This window comes from Phocoena phocoena, chromosome 9 (genome assembly GCF_963924675.1).
Source record: "Phocoena phocoena chromosome 9, mPhoPho1.1, whole genome shotgun sequence".
Taxonomy (NCBI): Eukaryota; Metazoa; Chordata; class Mammalia; order Artiodactyla; family Phocoenidae; genus Phocoena; species Phocoena phocoena.
This window is the reverse complement of record NC_089227.1, coordinates 29,414,652-29,426,922: the sequence shown is the minus strand read 5'-3', so window position 1 is coordinate 29,426,922 and position 12,271 is coordinate 29,414,652. Positions and strand designations below refer to the sequence as shown.

The 12,271-nt window shown below is 43.3% G+C and overlaps 1 protein-coding gene across 2 annotated transcripts in view; it reads right to left on the bottom strand.

The window, feature by feature from the left end:
* Window positions 1–12,271, bottom strand: part of GRM3 (glutamate metabotropic receptor 3) — a 235,468-nt gene that overhangs the window by 15,347 nt on the left and 207,850 nt on the right. For both annotated transcript variants that reach the window (XM_065883527.1, XM_065883528.1), the window contains exon 4: window positions 9,852–10,918. In XM_065883527.1, the coding sequence (XP_065739599.1) occupies window positions 9,852–10,918 (1,067 nt within the window). The remainder of the gene's footprint in view (window positions 1–9,851; window positions 10,919–12,271) is intronic.

Here is a 12,271-nt window from a genome sequence, read left to right as displayed (position 1 = left end):
TTAATTATTTCTTCTATCAGTTTCTAGTCAGAGTAACTATGGTAAATCCTAGAGTCATTTTAAAGTTCTTTTTCCTTTTTCCCCAGCCGATGCTATTACCAGATAGCAATCATTTCTCATGCCCTAAAGTGTCTGACCTTCTTCTGTAATCAAAGGAAGCTGAAAACTGAACAGTTAACTGGAAGAGCCACATAACTTTAGAAGACTTCTTTCTGTTTTTGATTTTTAAAAAATCAGGTTACGCCTGTATCATAATTCTTCAGACTCTGGTTTTACTTTAATTGCTGAAAGTAAATCTCTCCTCACTATCTTTTTTTTTTAATTTAATTTTATTTTTGGCTGTGTTGGGTCTTTGTTGCTGCGTGCAGGCTTTCTCTAGTTGCGGCGAATGGAGGCTACTCTGTTGCGGTGTGCGGGTTTCTCATTGCGGTGGCTTCTCTTGTTGCGGAGCACAGGCTCTAGGTGCGCGGGCTCAGTAGTTGTGTCTCGTGGGCTCTAGAGTGCAGGCTCAGTAGTTGTGGTGCATGGGCTTAGTTGCTCCGTGGCATGTGGGATCTTCCTGGACCAGGGATTGAACCCGTGTCCCCTGCATTGGCAGGCGGATTCCTAACCGCTGTGCCCCCAGGGAAGCCCTCTCCTCATTATCTTAAAGCTCTTGCTCCCCTAACCACTCCAGTGCTTTCCAACTTGGTCCCCAGTTTCAGGCTCTTCTCTCTTTTGTCAGCTTCTCAGAAAAGTCTGCTATCTAATTCCATGATGGAAAAGCCTTGATAAATCATAACTATGTTATTTATAGCAAGTCCATTACTGACGTAATTTTTCTTCTTACATATATGTATAATATGATATTAGAACTGTGCTGTTCCTGCCTCGGTTTTGACCGTGGTGCCAGTGTGAAAGCTATCAGATATCCCAGTGAGGGTGAGACAAGTTCAAATGTGCACATTTTCAAGAAAACCTTCTATAACTTTGAAACTCCTCACATACTTTAAGACATTACAAGGAGAGGAGAAGGGAGGCTTCTGTGAGGAGATCTCGGCCCAAAGCTGTGCTGTGAATTCCATGCCCTCCACCCCTTAGGGGGATTGTGTCCATCTCTTCACTTAAAGCTTGTAGAGGAGGGCATCACTGTGGCCCTTCACAGAAGGTTTGAGGTTTTTCTGTGGTTGGGAGGATGCTCTGGCCGGGAGCCTGATTCCTGTCTTGAAAATCTAGAAGGTGAGAAATGGCTAGTCACTTTTGTAGCAGAGCAAGGAGACTGGCTGATGTATTGAGATAGTCCTTTACTCTAAAAATTTATCAAAACAAACGCTACGGGAGTGGTATGCCGGAAAGGTGAGCCATTGTGGGTCGTCTAGGGCCCATATGGAGGGGCCTGGAGTCCTTCTCAGAAGGAGGCTAGAGGGGAGTAGCTGGATTGTGGCGACTCAGAGTAGTGAATTGCCAGCCAACTCAAGGACTTGCGGGAGAAAAAGGCCAGCAGGACCTTCCTGATGATCAGGTGAAAGCACCCTTTAATCATCTTCTGGGTTATCCCAAGGATGTGTCTTTAGCCACTGCGGACTTAGAGATCATAAAGTCATCCTGTTATGTAAGAACCATCCTACTTCTTCCTTATTACTCTCTAACCGGGCCTGAGAGGGACATAGCAACTGGTGGACTGGGGAGTGTGAGCTGGGAGAAAGGGGAAGCCAACCACTGCAGCTCCAAGGCAGGCCAGACCTCAGGAGAAAATGATACTGAATGTTACGTCATGATATGATTTGATAACTACATAGGACAAGGCATTTCAGTTTCCTACTAGAGACATTTTTCCTTTGAAAATTATTGTAGGACCTTATGTCACCTAAGGGCACACAAATTCATGGGCCTACCAAGATCGTGAGAGTTTTCATTCATTGATGTATCCCCAGCGCTAGGATGGTGTCTCACATAAGGTGAACAGTCAGTGTTTGGATGTATCCACTGGAATTTCCATCCAGGGGTGGAGGGGTGACTAATCTCACTAACTACTAAAGGGACACAGGGAAGCGTAACTAAAGGTGCATTTTGGTCATAGTATATGCTGCACGGTTTTCAGTATACCCGCTTTAAATTTGATACCTTTTAATTGTTTTCAAAGCCCAAGTATCAGCCTCATAGTCTCAGTTGCCCAGTTCCCTCTATAACTCACACTATAAAGAGTCTGTATTTATCTATAATTATTTGTTCTGCGTCTTTGAACACTCCCAGCCCATGCTGCTTTGTTTTCATCTTCCTCAAGCTCCTAGAAACACCTGACATGGTTAATCACTTCCTGGATCCATCCTCCCCTCACTGGACAGTTCCTTGTCTGAGTTACCTTTGCTGACTTTTTCTCTTCTACCTGAATTCTAAGTGCTGGAGTGTTTCAGAACTCAGTTTTGGGCACTCTTCTCTTTACCATCTCATTGAGTTCCGTGGCTTAAGTACCTCCTATGTGGATGGTATTCATCTTTGTAGTACTAGTTCCAACTTATCTTCTGGGCTTCCAGACCTATACATTCAACTGCTATCTTGGCATGTTGTTGTGGATGTGTAGTGGGCAAATCAGAATGAATATGTAAGCAGAACTTGATCCTTTCCTCCAGGTATCTCCATTTAAGTGACACCAAATGCCACCCACTTGTGCAAGCCAAAAACCTGAGAGTCATCCTTCATTTTGCCATTTCCCTCACACCCACACATCCAATCCAATAGCAAGTTCTGGTTCTTCTGGAAGATAATCCTGTATGGTCTCTTGGGCTTCTGTATGTCTTTCCAGCAGCGGCTCCGACTGCCTTTGCTCTGGACTTTCTTTTCAATGGTATTTTTATAGCAAAGAGCCCTAGAAGATAGAGGTAGTGCCTGTGGAACAAAGGACCAGCATATCACTCATTGGAGAAGATTCAGGTTCCCCAATCTAACTGTTCTTCCCTGTAATGCCACCGCTGACTGTGCCGTGGTCATGGTGTCCTTTGCATAGCCTATGGGAAGTGGGGCTCAAGTAACCAGAGCCAGTGCGGAACTCTGCCTACTGCCGTTGCTTTGAGTCAGAGTCCTTTTTGTCAGCGTCAACAAAACTGTGGCAAGCTAACATGTTAAGTTGGAATCAGTCAAGTAAAATCTCAGACTCTTCGGTCTTTGACAGTTGTGACAGTGAGATCGGAAAGGCTTTCTCAAAGAGGAAGGATGAGGGCCTCACAGGCTGATGAACAGGCCTTGAGAGCGGTGCATGGGGATCCGTAGCAAACAGGCTGACCAAACTGTACGGCCAACCAGGCAATAAATAGTGCTCCGCTTTATGGTCCTTAAAGAAGAGGGTTTGGGGGGTGGTTCGCAGGCTGAGTAACAGGAAGTGGATTCGGATAGAGCTGCTAGACCTGTACTGAAATTGTTGCTGACTCACCTCTGGGGGTGCCGTGGATTTCCTCCCTATTCTGATTCAGGTCCTTGGTGGGCAGAAAGTTCTACTCTTTTTTCACATAAAAGTTGCAGAGACAAGCACCTACACTGACCCTCCACTGAAAAGAGAAGCCTTCAGAGAAGCAGAGACCAGGTGAGTCATTTAAACTTTGGCTGGCTCCCTTGGGAAATGAGGGAAGAGGGCGACCAGTGCTTGTGAAGGAAGAATGGCAACAGCTAGGCCCTCTTAGGGCTCATCCCTTGGTATAGTCTCTCACGCCAAACTTAGATCCATTCTGCGATGACAGAAGTCTCAGTTTTTTACAGTGGAACCTGGCTGCAGAAAAGGAGCTTTGGCCCTCTCTGTCAGATGGCCCTGAAGCAGGATAATGCTCTGGGAAGCCAGAGATGACGCACTGACCGGTATTTGGGCTCTTCCTGACCTGGATTGGGTTGAAAATGCTGACAGAAGTGCTGCACTAGAGAATGAGAGACGGACGCAAGGAAATCTGGACGAATTCCTGCAGTCAGCTGCAGCCCTGGAAAGCTTGCTTAGCCCTTAGGCTAAAACCAGGCAAGACGCTAAGAGATGTTACCACGATGAGACAGCAGATGCCCTGGATTAAGATGAACTCCTTGAAAAAAGTTGCTGCTGTCTGTGCAAGTCAGTGGCGAGCGAGCTGAAACACGCAAACCACGTGGCCCAGGCAGATAGCTGCCGATATCTGGCTCTGGCCTCTGAGTCAAGGGGTCCCCCAAACTGAAATGAACAGTGGCAGTAATGATGACGTTGCCATTCAATTCAGGGTTTTGGGTGCTCAGAAACATTGGACCTTCGTTTGGTTGAGCCATGCGTAGCTTCTGCATGCTTGAAACACAGAGCAAATGTGCCTTCCTTCCTGGCATGGAGATGTCCATGCTGCCTGATCCTCCCTTACTCTCTCCATCCTGATTGCAGCTGCCTTAAGAAGAGAGGAAGGATAGGAACAATGTCTCCCCATCCCCAAGGGTGGCTGCCATCCATATGCACCAGACCCAGTATGCTGGGAAACTCTGGGGAGGGAAGAACTCAAATTTTTATGCTCTGTTGGTTACAGACAGCCAAGTCACCATCCTACCCAGATCTGTTAGGAAGAAGGCTGGGCTGGGACCAGGATGAGGCAAATGAGGAACTTGCTTGAGATACACATTTAAGGGGGCACCCAAAACTCAGTAATCAAGACAAGTAATTTTTTTTTTTTGCGGTACGCTGGCCTCTCACTGTTGTGGCCTCTCCTGCTGCGGAGCACAGGCTCCGGACGCGCAGGCCCAGCGGCCATGGCCCACGGGCCCAGCCGCTCCGCGGCATGGGGGATCTTCCCGGACCGGGGCACGAACCCGTGTCCCCTGCATCGGCAGGCGGACCCTCAACCACTGCGCCACCAGGGAAGCCCCAAAACAAATAATATTTTACTGCAGTTTTTTTAAAAAATAAAAATTCATGCTAAAGGCCTACGATGAACACAATACCAACCTTTTAAATAAGGTTAGGATCGGTAACAGTGCTGGGCTGTGATGTATTCAAAGTGAAGGCAAAAAGTCAGCAATTCTGATCCCATCGTGACGACTGCTCATGCACGTGTTACCGGGCCCACTCTGCACTGCCTACTGGAAATTGGGACTCGCGCAACCTACGCAAATGCTGAAGTTCTGACTACAGTGGTGGCTGCGGGTAATAAAAGTGCTTTGTTTCTGAGTTAGGAGTCTCAGGTCTTCTGTCAGCATCCCCGAAACTGTGGCGGGCTAACCTGTTAGACTGTGGGATGGGTTAAAAACCCTTCTTGGTCCTTCACAGGTTCTGTCTCCATCACTGACATCCTACCCTTGGCTCGGGCCCCCATCATCTCTGACCTATCGCAGTCACTTAACTGCTCTCCCCACCCCTGCTTTTTCCTTTCTGTCGTACGTTGTCTTTAGCAGCTTGATTTTTGTTTTTTCCTAAAATGTGAGATCACAAAATATGAGATCATTAAACTGCTCCATTTAAAAGTATTTCAGTGGTTTCTTTTTCCATAGAGAACAGAAATCTAAACTTTTTGCTATGGCCTATAAAGTCCTATGTGGTCTAGCTGCCCACCCTCCCAACCGCCTACCTCTCATATAAACTCACTCTCCCATCTACTCATTAAACTGTAGCCAGATACACCTTTCTTTTCTAAGACATTTTTGCCTAGGGGTGTTTGCACTTGCTGTTTCTTCTGTCTAGCGGGTAGAATTCCCCTGGTTTGCTCCTTCCCATCTTTCGGTAGGGTATTATGAAATAGTCACTAGTAGGGGTGGCAAACACTTTTTGAAAGAATGAGATGTGATACATTTCTTTAAATCTTCAAAATAGTCAACATGGGAAAATTGGAATTTCTCTGCAAGTACTTAAACCTTGTAAAAATTCTAAAGTCACCTCCAAGTCTGCCTAGGCAAAATGCTTTGCCTGCACCAACCCCAGTAAGAATCCAGCATCCTGTTACCTAGAGTACGGTCCTTTGCCTCGCAGCATCTCCATCATCTGGGAGCTTGCTAGAAATCCAGAACCTTGGGCCTCATCCCTTCTTACTGAATCAGAATCTTTAGCAAGATTCCCAGGTGGATGCGCCTTAAAGTTTGGGAAGCACTCCCGTAGCATAACCCCACTCCCTTCCGTCACAGTACTCACCACTGCATGAGTTATCCTGAACTTTCACTTGTTGATTCTTTACTCACCATCTCTACGCTCCTCTCATTCCCCACCAGATTGTAAGTTATAAAAGAGGAGGGGCTTGTCTGTGTTGATAGCTGTATCCCCAAGGCCCATAATAAATGCTCAGATACTTTTGGAAGACATGAACAAAATACTCAGTAATTACCATTTATACTTTTTATGGTAAACTTTCCACACAAATGTGACCTAGTTTTTTTTACACCATTGGAACTATGTATTGGATCCCTGATGACTCGGTGTTTGATTCTTACGCTCTCTGGGATGGTTTTGTTGTGATACAGAAGGAGGCAGCCTGGATATTTCTCAAAGATCCTCTGAAGTTTTGGATTCTTACCCAAGTTTTTGCTCGCTCCGTCTTGATGCCTCTTACAGCGTTGACTAGTCTTGCTTGTTCTAGGTTTTACTCCTACAAGTCCATTCTTCATATTAAGGATAGATAAATGTGTGATATAGTAGGAAAGGCATGGATTTGGATCCAAAAAACTAGTCCTACTATTTTTTAACTGTGCCACCTGGGAAGTTAATTGCCCTCTGAGTCTGTTTACTCATCTTTCTAATGGATAATGAAATTCGCTTTCCAGGGTGCTAATGAGAATAACGTCAGCTCATGTATGCAAAGCACTTGGTAGAATAAGGTCTTGGAATTTGGTCAGGAAGACTTAGTTCCTTTCTTTCCCTCTTGCCTTAATCATGTCACTTTTTGCCCAAGTGAACAACCAACCAAAGGAAAACAAGAAAAATTTTAAAATCACAAGACCTCAAAGCCCTTAAACATTATTTAAATGAATTCCTCTACCTGGTATAATCTGACCAAGCTGCCAGTTCCCATTAATTTCTCACTAGACTCCCCCTATCTTCCATTTGAGCACGACCGACATTATTGCATTCTTCTTGGTTCATTTCTATTTTGCCTCAAGAATATTCCCTGTAGGCCCTATATACTCTAACTACCTTACTTGTACTTTCCTACCAAGGTACAGGATGAAATCCCACCTCTTTAAGGAGATTCCTGGAAAGACCAAGCTCTTACTGATCCAACTCTTTTTTGAAACTAATAGGCATTTAAGAGTTTCTATCAGCAATTGAATTATAAACTATTCTGTGTTAATCTTGAATTCGTTCATGCTTGTTATTGTTTTCCCAACTGAGATGTAAGCTTTTTGAAGACTAGAATAGTGCTTTATATTGTTTTATAACTCCCAGTGGGTGGCAAAGTACTGAGTCATAAACCTTGTTGACCGATGGCCAAATTCCTGATGCTGGTACTTAGATTATTATTGGGTACTTTTCTAATGCTGCTGATTCTATCCGAGCCACATGGTTTCCCTCCAGGAAATTTTAAATCACAGTCTAAAACAAGGGTCCTGGGTTCAAATACCTATAGGGCTATGCAGATTCATACGTGAGGGTAGCCAGGTGTAAGAATTCAGGGGCTGGTGGGAGCTGTGGGCAACAGGAGTGAGAGGGCTCTGTCTAGAGGCATAGGCACTACTCAGCCAGCTAATTGTGGGTCCACATGTTTTAGTTTGTTAAGAGAAGCCAAGAATCTAGATAGTTATGTACAGTTTCTCAATTTTCTTACTTTGGCAAACATTTCAAAGAATTTCAAAACAGTGCAGGCCAAACTAGAGATATCTGTGGGACAAGAAGAGCATGTGATTCATTAGAGCAGCGATTTTCAATCCTGGCTGCAAATGAGAGTCACTTGGGGAGCTTTGAAAAATCCTGATGTCTAAGCCACAGATCAGGCCAATTAAATCAGAATATCTGGGGCTGTGCCCCAGGTATCAATATTTTTTTTCAAAGCTACCCAGTTGATTCAATGTGTGGTTGAATATGAAAACCTCTGTGTTGGAGGCTCTGGTCTACTGTCTCATTTCTTTTGTAAATTGAGGATTGGGATTATTTGCAAGGATAAGTGAGACCTCAGATGATCTCTGTAGGATTCATTGCCTTAATTAGCATAGCCCTTAAAACTCTCAACTGTACAACCTCTGCCCCATTTTCCTTGTAACTTCTGCCATGTGGTAAAACTTCTGGTATCTTCAGCTAATTTCTTTTAATCATGATATTGCTATCATGTTAAAGGAAGAAGTCATTTTTTTATGTTTTAGGAATAAATGCTAGTTTATTCAATAAAATTAAATTTTATTCTCGGTAGTATTTTTGTTTTATTTTTTCATTAGCGTTTTTGAGAATGAATAGTTTCAAATCATATGTGAGGATAGAACAAATAACGTAACTATTTTGCATTTCCAATACCCCAAGTCCTGTCTACTAAGGATGGCTTCCTAAGAACTGAAAAAAAAATCCTTACAGAGCTATAGGAGGAGGATGTGTATAGAAAGACAAAAGATAGAATTGGGGGCATTAAAATGCATTAACTGTAGTTCTCCATTTAATCCCCACACTAGAAAGGCACGAACTCCTGTGTGCATATAATCTGACCTTTGATTTTGTTGATTTAGTTCTGATGTCTTCTCTTTTGACAGATTTTCAAAAATTTTTATAGGTAGTCTTATAGAAAGCCTGACGGTTATCCCAACATTGAATGGATATTCTTTATTTTTCTTGCTGCTCCTTTAATGTGGTCCATAGGTTTGAGTCACAACGTTGTGGATAATTTACTAGACTAGACACATCAAGCTTTGCCAGTCGCTTGATCTCTTGGCTTTAAGTAGCTTTGTCTTATTTTTGAGCTGCAATATTCAAGAGCTTGGTAACGTAGGAACTGCTGATAAACAGAAACATTTGAGGACTATTCCAACCTACAGAGGCACTTTACTTTGTGAAATCATGTTGTAACAAGGAAACCATAAGGCCTCTGGAAAACTTAATGACGAATTAAGAAATATAGAGAATAAAAACCAATTGCCTTAAGAGGGAAATATTCTTATACTCACTCACTGGGCGATACGAAAATGAGAATTATAAATGTGAGAGCAACTGATTGATGGTTTCAACAATTTGAGAAATTTTGATGGAATCATGAACTGTTTCTTTCAGGAGACATGGTCATTATATTGAAGCCCAGAAATCTGAACTAAATATTACTGGAGACTATATGAGTAATGACTTAATTAGGTTACCTGGATATAGACAGTAAAAGTTTTAACCGATTCAGGGATTACATACCTCTACCACATCTACAGGAAGTAAAGTTGTAGAAAAAGTATAACAAATATCGTATTTTAACTTGTTTTAGAGAAATAATGATGCTTATTTGAAGCTTGAGTGAAAAGTTTTTAGATCTTTCAACTGATCCTGGCTTAATGTTACAACTCTGCTTTAATTTACAGATCCATCTGTGGTAGCCAGGTCCTCTCGTGTCTAATTTAAAGTCTTATTATCTTGGCATTCACTTTCTAAATTAAATTAAAAGTTTTAAGGGGCGTGTGCGTGCGTGCATGCGTGCGTGTGTGTGTGTATTATACTTTTCTCCCACTAGATTATAAATTGCTTGAATGACCATGCCATTTACATTTATGTTCCTCTCTGTGCCTAGCACAATGCTTTCCACATAGCAAGCACTAATTAAATGTTTTAAAACATATTGAATTAATTTCCATATACAATATGGTGGTTCATGATGGCATTTCTAATTTAGCTACCTAATTGCTGAGATGAAATAAAAGGAGTCTCTTTTAAATTTGACATACCAAAACAGTGGCAGGATACAAGAAGAAGGAAAAGGAGAAACCATTCCGAGACTTACTCTGTAGTCACTTGAAGTCACATAAAATATAGGGAGGAAGGCCAACCAGATGATGCATGTGGTGTACATGGTAAAACCAATGAACTTGGCTTCGTTGAAATTTTCTGGGCACTTCCGCGTTTTGAAGGCGTACACAGTGCATAAGATGACCAGGACCACATCGTAGGTAAGTGAGATCAACATGCTGGAATCTTTGACATTGCATTTTAAGATGACTGTTTCCCGCTTCTCTGGAAGGGTGTACCGCCTGGTGCCTGGAACCTCCAGGATGAGCCACACAGACACTACCACGATTTGCACCAGTATCAGACCCAGGCAGATGAAAACCTGAGAACTTGGGCTGATGAATTTTGGCCTCTGAGCGCCATTCTTTACCCCATCGAAGACACGGGCAATGCAGTTTGTCTTGGTCAGCAGGGCTGAGTAACAGACAGCGAAGGAGGTCCCCAGCCCTAGTCGGCGCAATGCACAGATGACTGGTGACGGCTTGGAAATGAAGAAGAATGTCATGCAATAGGACAGGCCAACCCCAAACAGCAAGATGTAGCAGAGCTCCCGGCCCGATGCTTTGACTAACGGTGTGTTGTTGTGTTTGATAAAGACAGTCACAACCACGCATGTGCACATAAAACCCAGGCAGGCAATGGTGACTGGACCAATGGCCCAGGCATCTTGCCACCTGATGTAGTCCTCAGGAAGGTCAAAGCAGCCAGATAGGTCTGCAGTGGGCCACTGCCCAAGGCCGCAATCCATACAGGTAAACTCGTCAGCCAGGTATTCGTAGGGCTCGCAGGGGATGCAGATCCAGCAGCAGACATCCCCTGGTTGCATATTCTTCATTTCATTGGGTGCACAGGGGTCGCTGCACTGGGACGTGGGGATTGAGTTCCGGGACCAGTGGATAGAGTCGACGTCTACTGATAAGGTTTCTGCCCAATGACCAACCTTCAGGTAGGAATACTTGCCGCCCATGTACTGGAAGTTGAACACGTTGTAACGTCCCATTCCGTCTCCAAAAGTGTCAAACTTGACAATGCTATCTGCACCTTTATTTGGGTTGAATGGAGCTGCGACATGTAAAGTAAAAGAAAAGAAAAAAAAGAACACTGTTTAGGTGTCTTAAGTGTGATCGGTCAATGACTTTATATCATACACTTAGCAAAACTGAAATAACAGGGAACAGGGATTCCAAGGCTGAGATAATTTATCAATTACCATTGAATTTACATAGTAAAAGCTACTGGAGTCTTCAAGCATTCATCAGTTCATTCGCTTAACATTCCTGAGTGCCTCCTGTGTGCCAAGTACCAGTGATGGTCATGAGTACAATACGGTGTCTGCCTTCAAAGGAGCTGATTATTTAACAGGGAAACCGGTGAACAGGTGTTCATATTTTATGTGGTATATAAATATTCATTCCTTGAAAGACTCCACAATAGGAATTGGACAAAACTTCGAATCTCACCTCTATTACGTATTTATATATTTATGTACAGAAATTAAATATTTTCATGAAGCTATATAATTAAAAGGAGGAATTTTTCTCCTTCAAATCAAGAAAAAAATTTTCATTATAAATGGATGGTATGTTTCTTTTAAAGAGTTTAGGTAATTCAGAAGGAAAGAAAAAAAGAACACTCATCCATAATCCTTCAGCTGTAGTATTTTCGTGTTTTGGAGGCTATTCATTCTGACTACATATTTGCATGTGTCTGTGTATAGCATACTCCTATCCACATATATACAACCTGAATATTCTGAAGGCACCTACAGTAGAAGTTAGGTAATTGCTTTAAAGTTTGTTCCTGACTGTACAGGATCGGTAGCCCTCAACCCTGTCCCTTTCTTATAGCCAGTGCCTAAGAGGATCGCCTCTCTAAGCATCTCTGGTTCCTCTCTCTCTTCCAGCTGCTGCTCATCATGTCTCTCTTGCCAACATCAGCTGCCATTCTGTTCACCATTTTTATGCCACCTTCTCTGGTCTGCTCTGTGTCTACTATTTCACACTGCCGACCTTTACTCTTTCCTTAAACGTAGAAGAAGGAGGCTGATGTCTCTGATGCACAGACAATCTTTATTAGTCAGGGTAGGCTTGCCTCTGTTGGTAAATAGACCCCAAATTGTTTAAGGGCTCAAACACAATGGAAGTTTATTTCTCCCTTGTGCAGTAGGCTAAGGTCTTGGTGGGTGGGTATCTCTCCTCCACACAGTGATTCAGGAACCCACGTTCCTTCCATCTTGAAGCTGTACCAATTCCTAGGGCCTCCTTCTCATCGGCATCCATGCAGTGGAAGGAGAAAACGAGTATGAATTAGGTACACCTGCTTCCTCAAAGTGTAACCCTGGAAGTGGCACGTGCTTTTATTCACATTTATTGACTAGAAATTAGTTACAGGGTCACACCCAACTTCGAGAGCAGC